Genomic DNA, 22,664 nt, shown 5'->3' with positions numbered 1-22,664 from the left:
GGTTCCCACAGCAAGATTTTAATGTTGTTGGCTGATTTTTAATACCTGAGAGGCACCGTATGTGACAGTAAGGAGCTCATAGCTATTAAATGTTTGTTCGTACAGTGTGTGGTGTCCGTCCGTTTAAATGACAAGCACAACGCACCACACGGGAACAGGTTTCACTCAAGAACATTTGGATGTCAGACTGGAAATCTCGCAAAATCTCTTAAGCTGAAACGTGAGTTAAGAGTAAATAAACATGGCCGACAAGGAAAGACAATGGCGACAGTTTGTGGACTAATTGTAAGCAGAGAAAAAGACATTACAAAGATTAAGGGGTTGGAGACGGCACAAACGGGGGCTCTACGTTTGCTACATTATGATATGGAAGTGAGTTGTGGGCTTTTTTTTTTTTTTTTTTTTTTTTTGGCAGGTTTTTGTCACCTTCTGATTGGCTACATGTCACATTCAACCGGCGGTGTGCTCATTTACATAATTCCTCAGGGAACATTACACTAGTGATGAGAACGGCAGCTCTGTTGAGTCCTTCCGAGCATCACTCTTAACACACCACACGGCAGCAATATCTCATATGATTATCTTAAGAGCCATCCCGATAATCGGGACATCCTTAACATTGTCGGAAAGAGAAAATTGGGGCAAAATTCTAGCAAGCTATCTGCTGTGTGAAGCTGCTATTACTTGAGAAAGCCGACAATCTCCTTTTACTTTGTACTGATAGGAGGTGGGTGTACTATTTAGATACTGCCAGATTGTTTAGCAAATGAGAAAGAGGAGGTACCATAAGGCATAAAGCCAAGAAAATAGCTACAGTTATTCCTCATATTTCCACTTTATTACTCATAATTTATTCACAAGTTTTCTATAATTGCCTTGTTTGTGTGGATAACTTTGGCTGTTGTGGATATATGATGTGAATTTGATGTCAATAGGCAAGGAAAGGCAAATTTATTTGTATAGGACATTTCAGTACGGAGACACTGCAAAGTGCTTTACATGATTAAAATACAGGGGGAAAAAACAGAAGCCAGTAGAAATAAAATGTAGAAACAAAATAGATCATGGAAAAATAGAAACTAAAAGCCAACGTTAAAAACAGTTGGACTACGAAGTTGAATTAATAATGTTTCGGTAAAATAGCTTAACTAGAACAGTCAAAGGCAATCCTAAACAAATGTGTTTTTAATCTTGATTTAGAGGAACTCAATAGCCCCTCTCAATCCCTGGCCAGGAATACATTTACTGAGGAAAATGTTGATGTGTTAAATTCTTAATGTTCATGCTGTTTATTTGTTGTTGTTTTGTTTTTTCAGCGTTTGTCAAGAATTTATCCCTGTCTTATTCTTCTCTTCAGAGTCGTTAAATTAGGGTCCATTCTTGAAGAGACCAGCTCAGGTTGTTTCTGCCCCCCAGGACTTGTCAGAGCAGGAAGCCACTCAGAAATATGTGTGAAACAATGCATTTGTGAGTACCATGGTCTAGAATGGTGATAATAACCTCTAAAAGATTTTACTTCATTTTTTGTACCTGGACTGACTACCTTCTTTCTTCTTTGAACAGATTGCAAAGGACCACTTGGAGAGCCTAAATTTGTAAGTATGTTTTCTTCAGTGATCATAAAAGTTGCCTGGTCACAGCCAAGTACTTATTTGTAGCTAAAAGGGTCTTTTTATTTATTTATTTTTTTTAAACATCTAATTCTCTGAAACTAACTTCTAAGTTAAGAACATATTTCTCTGCTTTCCAGCCTGGAGAGGTGTGGGAGTCTGGTTGCCACCTGTGTACATGTAACAGTCAGACTTTAACTGAGGAGTGTTCTCCAAAACCCGTCTTACCAACGCCTGTCTGTTCCGCAAATGCCACCTTGGTAAACACCACTTGTTGTGGTGATCCGATTTGTGGTAAGAGCTGAAAATGAACTGAAGTCTAAACAATGTGTTTGTGTTTATGTATTTATTTATTTAATATTCCGGATCCCTAGTTTTACTGGGAATTTGGTGCTTTCCCTTTTTTACAGCTCATGCCAGATGTTTCATTAATGCTTAAGTTAGCAAACTCCTTTTATTTTTGTAATATTTTAATTCACAAAATGAAATCAGACTTCTTTTGCATTTTGGCCCCAGTAATTTTTTATTTTTTTTTATCTTAATTTTATTTTTTATATTTTGATTGAAAGGTGTTGTTCCTGCACAGCATTGTTAAAAATATTTGCTTCACCTCAGGGCTTGGTCTTTAAAATTATTCTATTTGTAGAATCTGGCACTTCCCCAGGATCTCCCAGTTATTAAAAATCCTAAATTAAAAGTAATGTGTTTAACGGTGGCCTTGAAACCTGAGCAAAGAAACCAGAGTGTCATAATCCAAGGTACATTTTCTATAATCCTATTTCTTTGGAGCTCTGTCTAAATGTTCTCACTTTGAACTCAACATGTTCTTGGTCATGACAAGATTGTCATTTTTCCCAGTTAAGCCCTAATACACCCACATTCCAACCAATCAGGGATGTGGCGTAACATCTTTTCTCTGTTTTGCTGCATTTTGGTGTTTAGAAAAGTAGAATTACATCACACCCAAGTTAAAAGCACCATCTAGGGGGCGTTATTGGGTTTTGGTGCTAACGAATATTCCCAATCAAAGCCAGTCACAATGTATTGCTCACTAATTTATGCATCCAAAAAAAAAACTAACATATTCATTGGTAGCCGTTTTGCAGCATTGTGTCTCTGTGGTTTTAAAGTATGGTAATGTTTCAGAAGGGCTTATTACAGTTTATATGTGCACAGCCACATTCGACTCTGAACCTGGAGTTGCTCAGCGAGCGCTGACTGAAGGGGGCGAGCTTGCTTTTTTTTTTTTCTCTCTCCAGAAATCAATTGGAAGCAAACCTCTATGCCAAAATTGTTATCACATTGTAAACATGGATTAAAATGTAGAATTAAACTGCCTTGTTTTTGAGGAAATGACTCATGGAACATTCAAACTTGTACTTTTCTAAGTTTCTGTAGAGGCAAGCTGTCATGCAGTGCTTGTGCTAGCTTGTGTGTAGACATAAAGATTAGAAAACTGTTTTGTTCCTGTATTTATTTATAATACAGCAAATTGCAAAATTATCCTGCTGCCTTCGTAACACTGTAGTTTTATATTTTCCTGAGCCACTACAAGAGGGGAATGCAGGCCTATCAGTCTCCTACCTCACACAGTAAAGGGTATTTAGCAGTGACGTGTTTGCCTTGACAGTAAAACTGATAATAAAAAATGTTGCAATCTTGTAGTGGCATTGAAAGCAACTTCTCCTATGGTTCATTGCTTGTTTTAATGCTGCCTTGCTTTTATCAAAACCCTCTTGCTTTATTTCACAGTCGAGAAGACCTGCAGCTACAATGGAACCACATACAGTGTATGTAGTTTTACATCAAGAGATCATCCCAATTGTTTATGTTGTCTAGTTTGTCATTTGTATCTCTGCTGTTGGATGTTGGATGTAGTTGGGAGACAGATGGAACGACACGACTGACCCCTGCTTGTCCTTCACCTGCACTTCAAATGGCATTCAGAGTGAATCAAGAGACTGTCCCTCCAAAACTTGTCCAGAGGTACCACAACTTAGTCTTGTCTAAAAAAAAAAAAAAAAAAAAATCTACTTAATTTACCATAATTATTTCTTCCTATTTCTGCTCACAGTTGAGTGAAAGTGTGTAAAAGTCTCTGCAGTAGCTGGCAGAAGTCCTCACATCCCTTAAAGTTTGTCACATTTTGTCCGATACAACCACAATCGTGAAAGCCTTTTGTTTGGCATCATTGTGACAGTTCAGAGCAACGTGGCACATAGTGTGAACTTCTCTTTACGCATACAAATCAGAACAGTGTCCCAAACGTTTATATGCAGACCTCCTGAGTCAGTAACCTCTCAAATGACTGTTACAGCTGCAGGTTTCTATTTGAGCTTTCCTATCTTTTACCCTGTAAATTTTGCCACTCATTCCCAACTCTAATTAGGCTTAGACTTTGACTGGGCCATTTTAACACACAAAATATGCACTGGCCTAAAGCGTCCCATCCCCTCTAGCTTTATGTTGTCCTACTGTAAAAATTAGCCTCCACACTTTTTGCAGCCTGTAACAGGCTTCCTTCTAGCATTGCCTCCTATTTAGCTATTTTTACAAGTCTCTGCTGGTGCAATGCATCCCCACGGCATGATGCTGCCACCAACACATTTAACCATGATATGTTCAGGTAGAGAAGTAGCAATCTTCCTCACATGGCGTTTTGCATCCAGGTCAAAAAGTTGAGTTTTGATCTCATCTGATGAGACCACCCTTCCTATTGTCCCAGCATGGCCTACAGAAAACTTGTTTTGATGCTTTTCCATTAAGGCCAAATTTGGAAATGCACCTTTTATTGTCGTCCGGTTAACAGAGTCTCCTGTTCAAGACGTTGATCGCTGTCCTCCAGAGATACCGTGGTCCTCTTGGCTCCTTCTTTGATTAATGCTCTCCCTCGCCCAGTTCTCTGCAGCTGGGTGGTTTAGGTGTAAGGCATCATCATGGTAGATTTGCAGTTGTGCCATTCTCACCCTGAACAGCGCTGCATGAGACATTCAGAGTGTTAGAAATGCTTTAAACCTATCCACAACCTTTTTCCTAGCCCTTCTTATCAGTTCCATCGTGTCCTTTACAGATCATTTGATTTAATAATAATATTAAATTGTATCCAGATGGGTTGTATTTATTTCTGATGCCAATTTGGTGTGATGGATGTTAATTAGTAGCATCAGAGTAAAAGAGGCTGGATACAAATCCGAGCCACATAACAGAGGTTTTTGACCTGGCACAATGTGGAATAGTAAAAGAATGACTTTTAAAGCTATTGCAAAGGATGACTTTCCAAATTATAAACCTAACTATATGTTTTAAGAACCGGGTAATCTAGACGTTTAATGATTAACTGTTGTAAAATCGCTCTCCAGGGCGACAGGACTGTGAACAACCAGAGCTGCTGCTTGACCTGTAAGTCAGGCAACAATACAAACTCTACATTTTACCCATTAGATGATCACCTTTGCTGCCCTTTTTGAACTTAAAACTTCTCGGTGAACTCAAGTCTTGGTCTGTCTTTTCCAGGCAACCAGACTTGTGCACCCAAGCTGAACAAAATAAACGTCACCGTCGACAACTGCTCCACCGTCATCGAAGTACCTGTGTGTGATGGCTACTGTCAGTCCAAACCCTGGTGAGTAGAAGCCAAGCTTTAACCACTTAAAAGCAAACATTTGCTTCCGTTTGGTGTGTCTCTCTTACTATCCCCCCTCCTCCCCCTCTCTGCAACAGGGTACTGGCGCATGATTTCCTGGATGTCCAGCAGGAGTACAGATGCTGCCAGGAGCAGGGGTCAGAGTACAGACTCCTGGATTTGGAGTGTTCTGACCTCACGATCAGAAGATACAATTACACGCATGTGACCAGCTGTGAGTGCAAAGCCTGTGGGATGTCCTGAGCAGCAACCACAACCAGCGTCTTTACTCGTTAAAATTTGATCCTATTGCGCTCAAATTGAACTGATGATTGGGGGAAATATTTCCCCTTTTTTTGCTGAAAACAATCTATCCACTATCAAAATGTCTTAAAATAACCTATATCACCAAAATGTGTAAAAAAAATCCCTAAACGGGGTTTCGCAAATCCCTTTTTCATTTCTGTGCTTGTTCCAAACATTTAGAGGCCTTTTCCCCCCATTTATTCTCGAGGACGTAATTCTCATGTTGTGTTCGGGCGCATTTCCATGTTACAGTCAACAACACAAAGTGCTGTTTTTGTTGTCTTTTTAAACCAAAGCAGTTACCCAAATCTTTACTGTGAATGTGAACTAGAGACGAGTTGTCTCCTCTGTTTAACATAACAATAAAGGCAATAACTGTGTGTGGTTCATCTTTTTTTTTCTTCTTTGTCCAACATTAAATCTATTTAATATTATCACCGCTTGAAGATCAACATGTTCCACACCTGTGGTTATAGGGTGGGTGGTTGAGAACACTACTTTAAAAGGTTTTCTAGAGCTTGTTTCTAGTGCTGGTTCAAAGGGAAGCAGGATATGTTTAGTAGTAATATGTTGCATTAGTTATGAATGTGTGAGCACACCAGAAGAGATTTTGGTAAATACAAGGTTGTAACTTGAGTGTGCGGCTCAATTAACTGCCCTAAACACAATAATCATTATTTTTTGTGAGCAAGAGATAAAAGATATTAGCCTTGCCGCTCCAGAGGCTTTGTATAAGTGACTCAGTCAGCAAAAAAGGCAAGTAATAATATTGCAGCTGCAGCGTGGGGTTTGCTCGGTTGCCTAGCAGCAATTACAGCGTCCTCCACGCCTATTGACGTCCAAAGAGAAAGCTGATTAAGTTGTCTTGGAGGGACACAGCAGCCACTTTCTTGAACCCATTTTTTTTTAAAACTGGGAAAAGACGATGGAGGTTAGAAAACTGTAAAAACATAAACTTTCATATCAGAAAAAATTTACCCGGGGGGGGGAATACTTAACCCTTTAATGATGGTTCCGCTTCAGCAGCCGTACCTGAATACTGCCTGATCTGTAGACTCAGAAAATCACTTTACTAAAACCTGACAACATAAAGTAGGCCACAATATGTCACATGAGATGAGAAAGAAAAAGTCAAGAAAATTGCTCAGTCATTAGTCCTTAACCTTGTAGGTTATGCAGATTTGCAGTTTAAAGATTTGAAACGATCACGTGTGACCAAAAGCAAACACCAAAAATAAATCTGTAAGGGCAAAAAACTCTTTTTAATAGCACTGTATAGCTGTCTTTTTTTTTTCCATCATTAGTTTGGCCGTCTAAACTGGCTAACAGTAACTCTAAAGAATGTTGTAAACAACATCCTTTTCCCAGAGGAGCTGTGGCATTTAGGAAGTCCTTACCTTAAAATCTGCTCAACAAACGGACACGCAATTTATTGTGAGCGGTAGCTGAATGAGCCTCCAGTGAATACCTACTGTGAGACAAAAGTGATAAGGTGATGGGATGTACCGGGGCCTTATTGTTCAGGGCAATCAATGGTACAGGAAGACTTTGATCAGGCCCTGGATGGAAACACCCGGCTTTGCGAGAGCCGCAATTCTCCTGGAGAGGAAAGCCCTTCGCTCTTTGAAACGGGCCAACGAACAGAAACATCGAGCCCGTACTACAATAAACTTTGGCCAGCTTCATGCTGCTGCTGTTTGTTGTGGCTCCAAAAAAGGATGGCTGCTGGGAGGGCCTGTTATGTTTCGCGGAGGAGGATGTGCGCCACCGGGGGACGTCTGCGTGCGCCTGCACTCGGAGAACCTCTGAACCCTTCACCTACAGCTCGGACAGGCATCCCACTTGCACACGCCGTGCAGTCCCAGCTATGTGTGTGTCTGGGGCACATGTCAGTTCGCGTGAGGGCAGGATGGCTTACTATTGACATGATCAATGAGATCAGCGTGAGTGCTTCAGTTACTGATTACAAGTGATGAAAGTCGGTGATAAGACTTTGGCTTCAGGCACAAAGTCCTACTGGTAACAGTGATCTAGCCGCTTGGATCCTTCACACTTGGCTATCAGTGCGTCACAGGTAAGAACTTCCATTTTTTAATACAAATTTCTTCACTAGAATGCAATGACACAATTCCATTTTAGGTGTATAGCCATTGTGCATGTAAATCCACTAGAATCAATTACTTTTTTATATACTCTTTTCAAAATTGTTAGTCTTTTTGATTATATTATTTGAAATCCTAATAGGGCTGCATAGTAAAGAAAATTATTAACGCCGTCAAACACTCCTTCACGACAAGCTCTTACATTTCTGTATTTTGTCAAAGTTTGATTGTGGTATAATAATATAGCACATTATCAATGTAGTTCTATGTTTAAACTAAAAGATAATATGCTTGGATGTATAGCCGATGCTGTTTTTAGAAGAAACTTAACATAATTTGCTTCAAAATCTTGCATTCCAGTGTTTGCTGTTTCTTTGCAGGGCTTTTGCTGTTGTTATTCTGCTTTTCTGTCACAAGTCGAGCCCAGAGCAGCATCATGAGTGTAGAGTCCAAAAAACCACGCGAGACATGTTGCTCCAAGCTCAAGGTTAGAGAAATTGCTTCTATAACAAGATGCTTGACTTTCATTTTGCAGAAAAGAGCTCAAAGGACAAACTGTTTCCAAATGTATTCATTTAAAGTGGTGTAAAACATTTTCTATTGTTTATTGTCTCTGGTTGTAACTAATATGATATTCATGAATCATATTGTTTTCACAAATTAAATGTAATGTTGATAAGGATCTTTGATAACTGACCCAACACAAGTTGCTGTATCTATCATAACATGTACCACGCGTTCATATTACTTAATGAAAATAATGGCCTGGGAAAAAAGTATTAATTTCCAAGGGAAATTTAATTTGAATGACACATGTTAAAATAATTAATTGTCCAGGAAAAGCTGCTGGGTGGGTATTTGCTATTGTTTTATGAACATATGTCTACACGTGACATGTTGCTGTGAATATTTTCAATCTTTTTGCCGAGTGAAAGCTTTTAAGGGCTGTTCAATGATAAAACAACCACTGAAAGTTGTCTGTGGGATTTTATAGGTACTCCACAGACATGATGATTTAAGTAAATTTCCTTCCTCAAAAAGTGCAATTTTTAATATGTATGAGAAAATGCTACTTTAATTAAAGCCAGACCCGAACAATGACAAAACTTTCAATTGTTTCCACTTTTTTAAAGAAAAAAGAGAATAAATATGCTAAAGATCTCTACTGTTACACTATTACATTTAAAGTTGTCCCATGCATTAAACATGTATAAAAAACGTAAATGATCATTGATATACTATAATATACTATGATACTTTAAAGCATAAATTAAGATACAAAATAACACTACAAATATATTGTAATGCTATTTTTGATATTCAAAATAAAACTGAAATCCGGAAAATTAATAAAAACAACGTGTATCCTCATCCATGATAATATTTTTAGAAATATTGTAAAAATATTTGTTTAATGCATTTCTCATGCTGTAACCATTCCAAAACAAGGACCTTTATAAAAGTCTGCTTCTTAGAAGCTGCACTGGTCAGATGTAATACTTAAGTCTTCCACCAGATGGCGAAAGTCAAGCATGGGATTTGTCAAGGTACAATTTTTAGAAAATTATACGTTTCAAATTATAGAGTCAAGTTACAGAGATCAAAGTGAGAACATCTGTCACTTACTCTTTATTGTAGCTAATATTAACTTCATCAGATGCACTCCTGATAACAACTGGCTGATTAAGATAAATGTGTAATTGATTCATACATTTTGATATTAATTTATCTGACTCATTGAGGGCAAATCTGTACATCCGGTTAGGGTTAGGTTAAGTTTCAACCACAAAAAAATAAAAGCTTTGTAGATTAAAAACATTTAATCCTCCTGTTATGATTCTGAAGGTTTGTGAAAGAGGTATCTCTGCATGAACATTAGTGACAGTGAGGTTTGTGGTGACCATGAGAGTTTTTTCATCTGTATTCTATGGACTTGATTATAAAAATGTATCTTCATATTGACAAAGGCCTTATATGATTTGTTAAGATGATATAGTGTTTGAGTTTTGAAAGTCACAAATGTTAAAGCATTTTTTTATTTATTTTCAAATGAGCTGAATATCTGATTTAGATCATATACCAGAAGTTACTTTTGTTTAGTTGACACAAATTTTTCCTTTCTGAGTTGTCCACTTCTTCTTGAGGCGAGGAATGGATGCAGCTTTAAAGTCACCCTGTGTTGAGAAAAAGTTCCCTGCCAAAGTAGCTACTAGCATGTCTCTGAAATGCAATATTCTTTGACACAAAGTTTAGCACGTCTTGGTCCAATCAAATCTAAATTGAATCGTGATTTCCAGCTGGTTTAAAGCCCTGTTGATCTTTCACTGCATGCTAAGTGTTTAGTGTTGATCTAATCTATGACAAGGGCCCTGCCCATCCATGATAATCAAATCAAATCAAACTTTATTTATACAGCGCTTTACATGCCGAAGTGATCAAAGTGCTGTACAGCTTTATAAAACAAAGAAATAAGAACATAAAATAAACAACAAAATACAACTTTTACTGTAAAAACATTATCTGCATAACTATAAAAAGGTAAATCATACTTTCTAAAAATAGACCACAGAGGAAGCAGATACAGAGAGAACAGAAGGGATCCCAAGATGGAGCTTTGAGGAACACCACACCATAATATATTCCCCTACCTCTGATATCTTTGACATGATGTTAAGGAAGATCGTCGGATCAAATTGACAAGTCTAGAGAAGCCAAGCGTATTAATATTTTGGGTGTGTTCTTGCAGTTGTTCCTGTTCTCCCTGGCGTTTATGTATTTTTCCAAAGCTTTTGGTGGAGCGTACATGAAGAGCTCCATCACCCAGATCGAGAGACGCTTCGACATTCCCAGCTCTCTGATTGGGGTCATCGATGGCAGTTTTGAAATGGGTTTGTGAAGTAGAAATGTTCTATTCTTAAAATAGCAGCTAAATACTGGAACTACCTCAATGATTGTTACCATTTTTCCTTCACAGGGAACTTGTTGGTAATCGCCTTTGTGAGCTACTTTGGTGCAAAGCTCCATCGGCCCAGGCTGATTGGTATCGGCTGTTTGATCATGGCCACCGGGTCCTTTATCATCGCGCTGCCGCACCTCCTACAGGGACCGTAAATATACAACCTATTTACTCTTCTAACAACTTCATTTTTAAATATTGGCTGGTGAAGGAACTGTTCTGTATAAATGAAAGCAAAAAACACTTATAGAGCTAGAACCTTCCTGTTGAACTTTTACACCTTTTGTACACAGAAAAATAAATTATGTACATACATATGCGTAACAGTGTAAACTGTATTTCTATTCTATTTTTAAATCTCCTTTTAAGTTTGCTTACTTATATATATTATGTGTATGCTGTGAGCGTGTCCAACCAAATTCAGATTCCTTGTTTAGGTTGCAGAGTTTCTGACATTATTCTTAATTCTCTCTAGGTACAAATATGAGACCAGCATGTCCCACAACACTCAAGTCAACAGCACTGAAAACATCCTGCCCTGCTTGTCCAACCACAGCCTGACCGAGAAGGAGGATGACATCCCTGATGTAGCGGCCGTGAAAGGTAGCTGCTATTTGGTTTGGACGTTCACCTCCCTCCACTTTAGGCCTGAGCTTGAACCTGCGTGGTCATCGCTACATAAAGTTTAAAGCCGGTCTTCTTTCTCTCAGCTTGTGAAAAGGCAGCTGGCTCGTCCATGTGGATCTACGTTTTCCTGGGAAACATGCTGCGTGGAATTGGAGAGACTCCCTCCATGCCGTTGGGAATATCCTATCTGGATGACTTTTCTAGACAGGAGAACACTCCTTTCTATTTGGGTTTGTATGTTTTTTGTCATGTGCTGCCCTGTCTTGTTATTTTTGAATAATTTTACTTGATGTTTTACCTGAGTTTTGTTACGTCATCATAGGCCAACCTTTAGTGTCACAGGAATTAGGGGTAACATTATGTCCAGCTAACACTGTGGCTTCATAAGAACAATATGAGACTTCAGAAATATTTTGGGCAAAACAGAGAAGCTATAGTCAGTGTAAAGTACTTAAGTCCAGGTTTGTTGCGCATATCAATTTCTGAAGAGGCCATTCATTTCATTCAGGTGTGTTGGAGCATGGATGCACCTAAAGGTTGCAGGATAGGGACTATTGAGGACCGCAGTTGGAGACTTCTGTTCTCATCTATTAAAAATGCTCTCTTTGTGTTTTCACAAACATAACGCAAGTTCCATTAATATCAAACTGTATTTCTACCTAGTACTCATGACTGAAAGAGGGAGATCCCAGATACAAGCAGCTAAACTTGTCGTCTTTAATAGTATGGCCGAACTTGGCCTTTGAACTGGGGCAGTTGGTGCCCAAATCCAGTCCTCGAGAGCTACCATCATGCAATGTTTATATGCATCCATTGTCCAACATTTGAATCAAATGACTAAATTCCCTCATAAGCATGTCATTCAGTTCCGCACAGGCCTAATAAAGAGCCATTGATTTCTTTGATTTGTGTTGAAGAAGGCATGCATATAAAAATGCTGGACAGTAGCTGTCCAGGACTGGACATCCTTGACACTTCCATTTGAAGGGAGCTTGGAGTAAAACCAATGTTCATTGGTATCTAAATCGAGGTATCTGATAGGATTACTTTCAATACAGCTCAGGATTAGCTGGGAGGGGACCCCATGAAAGACTCCAAACTCGCTGCAGGGGCTATTGATTCTTCATGGCCATTCGTCCATATATGGCGGATGAACTTCAGACATATTTTAGATTTTTAACTAGAGATGATCAAATAATGTTTAATTTCCTTAAAAATAACAAAATTTACCATCATGATGGGAAACTTTGAAGCAAATGCTTACTTAAGCCCCATTAGTGACTAAAAGTTAGCCTGTTGCTTTATTATTGCAATGCTTACAAAATGTTTGGGTCTTGTTAGCACTCTGCCACTATGTCTAAGTACCCAAAATGCCGCTATCCAAAAACTTCAAATCTTGACAAGGGGCTTCTGTAGTACATAAGCTGGTGTTGACAGCCAGTTTGATGTATAGTCTTTACCAGATAAATCATACAGCTGAACAACAATCCAAGAAACTACCTCCTGTCTAACTCCAAAATAAGATTCTTAAAGCTAGATACAGGGTGACGAGCTTAAAGCAATCACCTTTTTATCCATAGCGCCCAAACACCATCCATCCATCCATCCATCCATCCATCCATCCATCCATCCATCCATCCATCCATCCATCCCTCCATCCATCATCAAAATCCAAATGAACCTCTCCTGGTCACCAAGGAGCTTGTGTCTGTCTCCAGTGTTAATGGAGAAGAAGCAGGGGCTCTTCTAGGACAAGTCGCCTGATAACAACATGGACTACAACCTCGCTTAGCAAGACGAGAAATACTGTGGAATTTTAAAATGGAAAGATGTGATCCTGTTACACCATTAATGGGATCCATGTGCATTACAATCCATCTCTTGTACTATTTTGGTCTGTTTTACTTGTGAATGAAATGATTCATATTCACCCTGGTTTTTATGTGTTTCTCTCCCTCCCCATGTTTTTGGGCCAGCCTGCATCTACACAACAGGAATGCTGGGCCCTATGATCGGGTTCATGCTGGGGTCGTACCTAGCCAAGACCTACGTGGACATTGGATTCGTCGACTTGGGTAGGAGAATCCTCACTGTAGGAATAAAAAGATGCAAATCCAAACAGTTACACTTAAAATATACTTGGAACCGAGAACAACACGACTACTGGAATTTCAATTATTCCGAGTAGCTTGAACCAACAGAGCTTATCGTTTTGCTGTGTACTGTGAGTGAAAGCACAACTGATAAGCATTCAGACTGATAAGATGTGACGACTAGACCTTCAGCTGTTTTTTTGCAAATTATACCTTCTCTCTTTGAACAGCTCTTCAGTAAAATAGTTAACCTTTGGGACGATGGACGTTCATGGTGCGGCCGTTTGGAAAGAGTAAAACCCTTAGTCATGGAGCAACAGCTGCAGGAGGCTGTTGATGCTGCAGGAACTGCTCACTATGTCCATGTTATCAACTATTAACAGTTCCGACCCAATGATGCAACCTTTTAATTGCTGACATTCCTAGAACATTTTTCTTTTATATTAGATAGGACGCTAATGCAGTGTTACATTTAGACCGAAAATTGGAACTCAGTTCAAGGAATGTCAGAAACTAGCCAGCCTCGCTGTGTTCCCGATGGAAGTTGGAAAGTCAATTACGTGGCTCAGAGATCAGGCTAATTAATAGAAAAGCACAAGTCAAGTGTAATTCTCAGCAAACCGTGTATTCACACTCTGTTGCAGCCTGTACAGCTATGTGGGTGATTGACTAAATCTGCCATAAATGCAAATAAACGGGTAATTAATGCAGCTGTCACCACATTTCGCGTCTGTTTCAGCCATGTTGGGTTTTGAAAGTTGTTCCGAGTAGGTATTTTTTTTAATTTTGAACTTGGACGCACATCATAACTACTGCATTTTTTTTAAATATCCAAAATATAATATCCAAATTTAAAATATCCATCTTTCTCTCTCCCCTTTTTCCCCAGAGAGCATCACCATCACCTACAAGGACTCTCGCTGGGTGGGAGCCTGGTGGCTTGGCTTCATCGTGAATGGCGCGTTGCTTCTGCTGTCCAGCATCCCGTTCTTCTTCTTGCCCAAGTCTTTGCCCAAACAGGGAGAGGAAGACGGCAGCGACAAAAGCACAGAGCTGTCCTCTTTGCCAGAACAGGTGAACTTCCTACCAGACGAGAACCAGGATGGTGAAGACAAACAGAGCTCAGTCACATTTAAAGAAATGGTTAAAGGTAACTGCGTGTCTGAGTAGGTCTGTTCGATATTGGATAATCGAGATTACTCTCATTTGTGTTGATGCTTTGTCGTTTGCCAGATTTTATTCCTTCGCTGAGAAGACTGTTCAGGAACAGCATCTACTCAATGATAATCCTCACCAACCTGGTTGCAGTCAACGGCTTTGTTGGCATGATCACCTTCAAACCAAAGTTCATGGAGCAGATCTACGGCCAGGCGGCGTCCAGGGCCAATTTTCTCATAGGTACATCCTGCTGTCACAGTCTGCTGTGTCTGAAAACAATGATGTTTTTAAAGGGAAGTGTGATTGTGCAATGGATCCGACTCAAGAATGTATGCTCTAAATGGCCCGCTGTCAGATCTCCCTTTGTGTGAGTGTTTGTCGAGCACAGCGACTATATTTAGCGTTTACTGGCTGTTTATCTGAATGGTTATAAAATGTGGTTGGGGCTATACAAAAAAAGAATGGTGCAAAATAACCAAAGAAAGGAAATAGTTTATAATAGCTGCTTATCAAAACGGTTTTCTTTGAACAGTTCTCTGAGGAGTTTTCCAACCTAACAATCCATCCATCCATCCACCCCCCCTCAGGCATTATGAACCTGCCCGCAGTCGCTCTGGGTTTCATCACTGGTGGTTTTGTCCTGAAGCGTTTTAAACTGGGTGTCGTTGGAGCGGCCAGAGTGTCCATCTCTGCATCTCTCGGAGCCTTTTGCATGCTTTCCCTTCAGGGTTTCTTTCACTGCGACAACGCAGAGGTGGCTGGTTTAACTGTTGCGTATCAAGGGTGAGTGCTGCACACATGCACATGCAACCCAACTCCTACTTGAAGTTCAATGTTTTAGACTTTGTTTTCAGGCATGGATATTCTCAGAAATATCTCACCCGTCTCTTTTGCTCCAGATATCAACAAGTATCCTACGATCCCTCGACGCTGTTGGCTCCGTGCAACACGGGCTGCTCCTGCTCACTGAAGCACTGGGATCCAGTGTGCGCCTATAATGGCATAACATATGCCTCCCCCTGCCTGGCTGGATGTCAGACCTCCACTGGAACAGGCAAAGCAATGGTGAGTTGTTGTTGTTTTTTTTTCCCCCAGAAGGTAACATGAGGTTCAAGTGCCTTGGTTCCTTTACAGGAAATATAAAATGCTTGTTCCCATATTTTTGAACAAGCCAGGGAAGTTGTTTCACATATTCAGATTAAAATGCATCTTATATGGACTTACTGTGCTTACCTGATCTAGAAAACTTAGTTGTGTCAACAAATGCTTTTAATGTTTGGACAGTTGTTTTATAGATCTGGCTATTAACATATAAATTACTGTGGGATCAGTGCTTCTGTGTTTTTTTCTTGATAGAGCTACGCGCTCTATCAAGATGGGTGAATGATGCAAGTTAATGACTCAATGGAATATGATGGGTTTCCTTAGATAGTAAACATTTTTTACCAATTAGATGAATAAACTGTGCTTGATGGCATTGCTTGATAACAAGGATCGATTAGGAATGGATGTAACTGACTTAGAATCTGTCTGAACAACTGGACTGAATTGACTTTTTTTTTGCAAAATATCTTGAGATGCCATTTGTTGTGATTTGGAGCTATATAAATAAAATAAATTGAATTCAACACAATTATTTAGGTGCAAATAATGTTAGATGAACAGAGCAGAGGATATTTGTAAAATCCCCTTTTGGTATGTGTAGTGAGCAAAAACACTACACATACCTTTCGTACACAAAAACAACTTTCCTGAAATGTCCTTTACCTACCAATATTCTTCTAAAATGTTCAATATTCTTTATACCTCTTCAGTATTATGTTGAAATAGGCTATTTTCTATATATTTCTGAATATATGTCAAAGATATCTAACATATCTATATAATAAATTCAAAAAAGATTTTTTAAATAAGCAGATATTAGAGGACAGTGTTACATCTGAAATCTTGAATGCAGAAACAGCTTCACCCTCAAGATAGAGGTGTTTGATGGCATCATATGTATTGCTACATTGTTATAATTTTTTTGGGTGAAGTTCTTGCAAAGTTTTCCTTTGTTTTTGTTAAACTTTTAGATGCGTCTCTATTTCAACACAACGGACTCCACTGTGAGCTCAGTAGCAGAGCTCTGTGGAGCTTGACTGCATCCTCGTGAGGACCTTTCCATACATAGCCAGATATCTGGGAAAAGGATTTAATTTTTATGCGTTTAGCCTTTCATCCACACAAAAACCGCACTTTACATCACCAAAAAGGATTATTTCAGGAAATACCGGCCAAAGTTTTTCTGTCTGCTTGTGTACATGGCAAAACAGAGTTTTAGGGTCTCGTGCATCACAGCAAATAATGCGCCACTGACGTCACATGTGCCACTATTGGTATTGACCTGGCAATGCAGTGGATATAAAAAAAAAGAATGCTATCAGAGAGGTTTCTGATTTCTATGTTGCTGTTGTGATTGAATGTTAACAACATGTGTCTAATCAGTGTTAAAATGGACAAGTCCACGGCTACTTGGAACTGACACTACTCCATCAACCACACAGCATTTCCTGTATTCATCACGGTATCGAAACCTCGAAGTAAAAGCACACATGGGACATTATAAACATTTCACTTGGTTCAACGTCGTCATTGTTGTTAAAGATTCTGCTTGGCTGACATAGGTAATAGTTTTGTGGTACAATGCCCCTATGTGTTTGGCATGTTTAAGAGAACTCTCGGTTGTGTTTTTGTGCGGGTTTGTGCAGATGAAAACTCTCCTGTGTGTACAATATTATTTTTAAAAACAATGCGGGCGAGATATTCATTTTTACAAATATCTGGCCATGTGTGTACAAGGCCTGAGTTCAGTCATTTGATTCAGAATGTGGAGTATTTAGTCTTAGCATGTTTGATCTCTAATTTATTTTTGTTTGTTTTTTGCTAAAATCATTGGGAAATGATCTTAGGTTTATAAAAAATAAAATTAATCTTATTATTTTAACTGAGTTTTCACCTTTATTCATAAATTGAAGTTTCATTATTCGTTGATTGCAAATAAATCTTGTACAGAATTTTACTTTCTTCTTTTTAATTTGTAACAAAATTGTTCAATGAGAACATAATTCATCCTTTATATATTTTTTTAATGTAATAAAAAGATAGATTATGATGTATGTATGTATACATTTCAGTGTAGGTTACCAGCAGATTGTTGTCAGAGCCATTTATTTATTTGCGCAACCCAAAAAACCCAGTTCAGATCCTCTTCTTTTTACTTCTAGGTGTTCCATAACTGCAGCTGCATTGACACTTCCATGATTGCTGCTGCGAACATGTCTGCTGTGCTGGGTCAGTGTCCCAGGAGGACTGACTGTGACAGCAAATTTAAAATCTACATGGCTTTGTCTGTGTTGGGAGCCTTCATTTCTGCCTGTGGGGGCACACCGGGATATATTGTACTGCTGAGGTGAGATTCACTTATACTAAAAATACTGTGCGTAAAGAATTCTTGCAGGGATTCATTTTAGACGTTCCTGTTTATTCATGGAGCATTATCTTATAGGAGTCAGCATATATTAAGATGCTAACTATGGTTATGGTAATCTAAACTTTGAACATAACAAATGTAAAGCCATTTTAATTTTGTCTTGCTATGGTAACAAGGCGTGATTATCATATTTCATTGTCAGAGAAAACATCTATTTTTAATTTTTAATTAGTTTTATACTCTTATTCACAATACCGTCACACATTTTTAATTCAGGTCCATCCAGCCGGATCTAAAGTCTCTGTCCTTGGGCATGCAGACACTGATTGTAAGAACTCTAGGTGAGTAACAAAATATAAACTGCAACGCTAGACCACTATTATATATTTGCCAATCTGAGTCAATGTAACCTTGTTCTTCCAGGTGGGATCCCTCCACCGATATATTTTGGAGCACTGATTGACCAGACATGTTTGAAGTGGGGCACCAAGCAATGTGGAGGACGTGGAGCATGTAGACTTTACGATTCCAATGCATTTAGGTTCAGTAAAAACCACTTTCTAATCATGCTCTCAATATCCAAAACAATTGCCACAGAATATCCCTCAGATATGTAACCTTGTTTTTCCAACATCTTTACTTTCAGATTGACCTTCTTGGGACTGACTATTGGACTCTGCATCGTAGCCAACATGCTGTGGGGAGTCCTCTACATGAAAATAGTTAAGAGACAGAAAAAACTAGCGTTGAGAGACCAAACCAAAGAGAAAGGAGTGGAGGGTAACAGACTAAGCAATGGACATGCTAACATCAGCATTGTTAAAAACAAAGAAGACACAAACAACGAGAGCATTATTTAACAAGTTGCAAGAAGGTCAAGTTATTGCGTAATGAAAACAAACCCTTGTGTTCAGTCCCAAACTGGACCCTATAAAGTAATGGTACAGTGCCAGCGCTATCTGGATGGCTAGCAGTATCCTTCTTTGCCTTTTTTCCCTTTTACTGTTTATAAAGAAAGAAGACTCTCTCATCCTCTTCAAATGTTATAGAACTCGACTACAGCAGTCATATAGCATAAAAAGACATTTTGGACAGTACTAGGTGGGTCAAGAAAATCATGGTGATCTTTAGGAATTCAGCTAAAAGTTTTTAAAGCTTTTAGCTTGTGTCTAGGGTTGGAACGGGCTCGGTAGTAGGCTGAGTAATGTAAGAAAGGTCTCCGATTAGGCATTATATATACTATATGTATATATGTAAATGTGACAGTTTAAACTGTATTATAGCTGAAGTGAGTAAGTGGTATGTGATTTCATAACATTATTTAGCACTACGAGGTTTTGAGATTGAGTTTCAGAGGCTATTTTGTGCTTGCACATTTTCTCGAGGAAAAAATTGTATGTTAACGCAAAATTGTACAACATGATGGTATTTTTTTTACATAACATGTTTGTTGGCATTATTGGGAGATGAAAGTCCAATGCTTTTCCCAGGTCTGCACTATGTGAAAGCCAGTTGGACTTTCAAAAACAGTATAGGAGTGAGAATGGGTAGCATTGTGCTGTCCAAAGACCCTTCTTTCTGACAGCTGCTCTGCTGAATTACACATTACTGTTAGTAAAACTAAGGTTACATGTATCTCAGTGTTAAGTCCAAGATGTCAAACTTGACTTTCTATAGTCATGAGGTCAAGCTGGTACATCTTGCTTGCTGTAGTTTTACGAACTTAACTTGGCTAATTTAGCTGGTTTGAACAGATCTGTTTGAAACTAGCACAACGTTTACAAAGAAGGCATGAGAGTAGTCAATGCTGTAATGACTTGCTCAGAAAAAAACTGATCAGTACTCAGTGGTGCGCACAATCGCACTAATCTGCAAACAGATAATTGTGGAGCTAACTTTTCGTTCATTGCATTGTTAACGCTAACTTTAGAAACTGTTTGCAGACCAGCTGGCATCAACTTTATTGGGTTTTGATACCTGTAAAAACTATAACAACATTCACACAAGACATTCATCTTGTGTGAAAGACAAACATCCAGCTACGAGCAAGGGTGAATCTGTAAGTTAATGAGTCAGCTCAGTGGAGCTAAAGCGTAGACAAGTCAGTGAGTTAATGAGTCAACTCGAGGCAGTTCGGGTCGAGACGAACCATTGAGTTATTGGTTCAACTCCGCAGCAGCATGCTTGCTGGCGGGAGAACCCATTCATTTCCAGAAAGCCTGATGCCTGCTCTCTGTGGTCTGTTCCTGTAGTCTGAGCGACAGCATAGAAAGAAAATAGTCAGGTAATAATTATGCCAATACATTTTTAGCTTGTTCTATGGTTTATTGTGTAGATAAATTACAACTTTATGGTATAAGTCACTTCAGTTTGCATGCTTCAGTGCAAAAAGCTATTTTTTTGCCATATCTAAAACAATAGAAAAATTATGTAATTTTAAAAAAAAAATTTTTATCTCCAATGGACAACATTAAATACTGTTACACTACAGCGGGTAACTGACTCAATAACTCAAAAATGTTGAGACTTTGGTGAGTGACTCATAAAGGGAATCATATTTATAGGTCGCTTTGGGGTCTTCAGACAACTAATGGCAGGTGCATTTAATTAAGAGTGTAACCAAGATTACTGGGTTTGTCCCCCCGGCACTGCATGAGGTGGAAGGAGACTGGACTCGGAGCTAGACTTTTAGGTCGCCGTATGACTCAGTGGGACTGTTATTTTTCACACACTTCCATTACAAAACACCGGCACCTCCTGCCTACCCTATGGCAATTCCGAAGCTGCATTCCTCAAGCAAAAAGGAAACCAATTTTTATTTATGCCTTGTAAAAGTTCACGTTTAAAAGTCATTTATGTTGAACTAAAACAGCAATCCCATCAAACATGCAGCGCTGCGCATGTTCATCATGTGCCGTGTGTGCGTGCAGCATCTTTTGTCTGAAGACGTGTGACACAGACTGAGTGGCAGCTGTTGATTAGTGGTTGCCGGCTAGCGTTAGCTTCCTCCAATTTCCTTACTTATCATCGGTTGAACAGAAGTAAAGCTAATATTTCTGGTTACGGAATATGAGCTTGTGAAGTTAATTTTTGATTAGCTGCGCCCACCACACTAGTATGTTTTTTTTAAATGAAGAACAAAGCCCCAGGGTTATGTGAAATTGTTAAAAAATTGTCCCTAGAAAGCCTTAGGGTTTATTTTTTTTAGGTTAAAGTTTTGAGTTGTAGTAACAACTAGGTCTTAGTTTTTGTTTTCTTTTAAACACTAAAAAAGATATCGGGGAATCGTTTTGGTCACTGTCTATGTTGAAGGCAGGTTTGAGTTTCAATATGTTTTATGACTTGATCCCGTTTTCTTACCTGTTAAATGCTTTTTTCTAAGTTTACGAGGGTGTGTAAGTATAGTGCATTATGCTTTTTGTTACAATGCATCACTTTGTTGTTCACTTAAAAGGTCATGAGCAAAAACGTCTTCTAGATTAAAAGTATAGTGGACAATCTTTTTTTCAGCTTCCGGGGGATCATCTTATCTATTGGTTGTCCAACATGTCAGTCACTGTCATGTGCTCACCTAACGCCAATGTGTGTGCACGTTCCTATCTAGTTTCCTCTTGCTGCAAATGTGCACTTCTAGTGTTTATGTGTCCACTGGGCTTTGGCCACAGCCATTCTGGAAACTAGTGGGTTCAAACTTTGAATTGGTAATGTATATGGTTCATAAAGTTAGGGGCTATGATGCCTATTATTGTCACATATTATTGTACCTGTGAAGATAATTCAATAAATCTAAGGCTTCAAGGATGTCATGACGTGTTGTGCATATGTGTAAAATGAATATGTCAGGGGTGGGGATGGGGGGGGGGTGTTCTACAAGCTTACTTTTGCCAACTGCTAATCTTCATCCATCAAAGCCTCGTGGATTAGCAAACAGTTTCTGGTCTCCTGACAGAGCCCTCCATATGTCGTCCAAGGTTTCGCTGATGTTGCTGGTTTCAACCATCAGTAAAGCAAGAGATCAAATCATCTGCAAGAAAAGATATCTGAATTTTATAAAGCAGGTAAAGAAGGAACAATCAATGACACTGGACAGTGTTCAAACTCTAAATAAGAAGTGAGGGGGGAAAAAAAAGGAATCGGTTGAAAACAAGACATGGGGTCTCTTTTATAATGCTTGCATGTACACAAAATGGGGTCTGAAAAGTGCGCACGTCACTTTCCAAGCAAAAGTTGAGATTAATATAGAAAAACTTGACACCAAAATGCATAGTGCTCATGGCAACTCTGACCCATGCGTACGCTCATTTTGATGATGGGGAAAAATGGTGACTCAAATCGTAAAGTGGTGAATTGCAGCCAAACTGATGATTCCTCTCAGACAGTTTCACTACATATCAAACTTTTTTCATAGATCAACTCCATCATAAGCATCCCAAACTCCTCTGTTATTCATGCTTGTGCTGGTGATACTTAGCTACACAAAAGGACCTTTTAAATACGGTCCCACAATCCATCTTAAATCTTATATAAACGTTTGCACAATCTTTTATCAGGGTTTTCTACCATCGCATTCCTCTCCCCGATAAACACCAGGGTGGCAAATACCACAAATTAACACATAACAGTGACAAGGTGTGCAGCAATTACTTGAACTGCTGTAAACAAATAACTTGTCAAATAAACGTGTGCTAATGCTTCACATTGGATGCATTGGCCCAGCT

The 22,664-nt window shown here is 39.0% G+C and overlaps 2 protein-coding genes across 2 annotated transcripts in view; both read left to right on the top strand.

Annotated features, from left to right (window-relative positions):
- The window catches only part of LOC110368149 (mucin-19-like), a 34,642-nt gene extending 28,720 nt beyond the window's left edge, over positions 1-5,922 (top strand). Inside the window, exons 38-45 of the mRNA XM_036148848.1 lie at positions 1,358-1,467; positions 1,564-1,595; positions 1,751-1,904; positions 3,363-3,400; positions 3,489-3,596; positions 4,970-5,009; positions 5,124-5,232; positions 5,331-5,922. Coding sequence (XP_036004741.1) covers positions 1,358-1,467; positions 1,564-1,595; positions 1,751-1,904; positions 3,363-3,400; positions 3,489-3,596; positions 4,970-5,009; positions 5,124-5,232; positions 5,331-5,496 — 757 coding nt within the window. The 3' untranslated portion in view covers positions 5,497-5,922. The remainder of the gene's footprint in view (positions 1-1,357; positions 1,468-1,563; positions 1,596-1,750; positions 1,905-3,362; positions 3,401-3,488; positions 3,597-4,969; positions 5,010-5,123; positions 5,233-5,330) is intronic.
- A 1,270-nt stretch (positions 5,923-7,192) lies between these two features.
- Positions 7,193-21,747, top strand: LOC105936315 (solute carrier organic anion transporter family member 1C1). The gene is made up of 15 exons (XM_036149053.1): positions 7,193-7,612; positions 8,021-8,127; positions 10,387-10,528; positions 10,615-10,747; positions 11,072-11,199; positions 11,307-11,453; positions 13,200-13,298; positions 14,206-14,466; positions 14,550-14,714; positions 15,062-15,257; positions 15,374-15,539; positions 17,741-17,925; positions 18,223-18,287; positions 18,370-18,487; positions 18,593-21,747. Exons 2-15 carry the CDS (start codon positions 8,077-8,079, stop codon positions 18,804-18,806), a joined length of 2,070 nt encoding a protein of 689 aa, XP_036004946.1. The 5' UTR covers positions 7,193-7,612; positions 8,021-8,076; the 3' UTR covers positions 18,807-21,747.
- Positions 21,748-22,664: the final 917 nt, after the last annotated feature.

This window comes from Fundulus heteroclitus, chromosome 17 (assembly GCF_011125445.2).
Source record: "Fundulus heteroclitus isolate FHET01 chromosome 17, MU-UCD_Fhet_4.1, whole genome shotgun sequence".
NCBI lineage: Eukaryota > Metazoa > Chordata > Actinopteri > Cyprinodontiformes > Fundulidae > Fundulus > Fundulus heteroclitus.
This window is presented reverse-complemented; position numbering and strand designations above follow the sequence as displayed.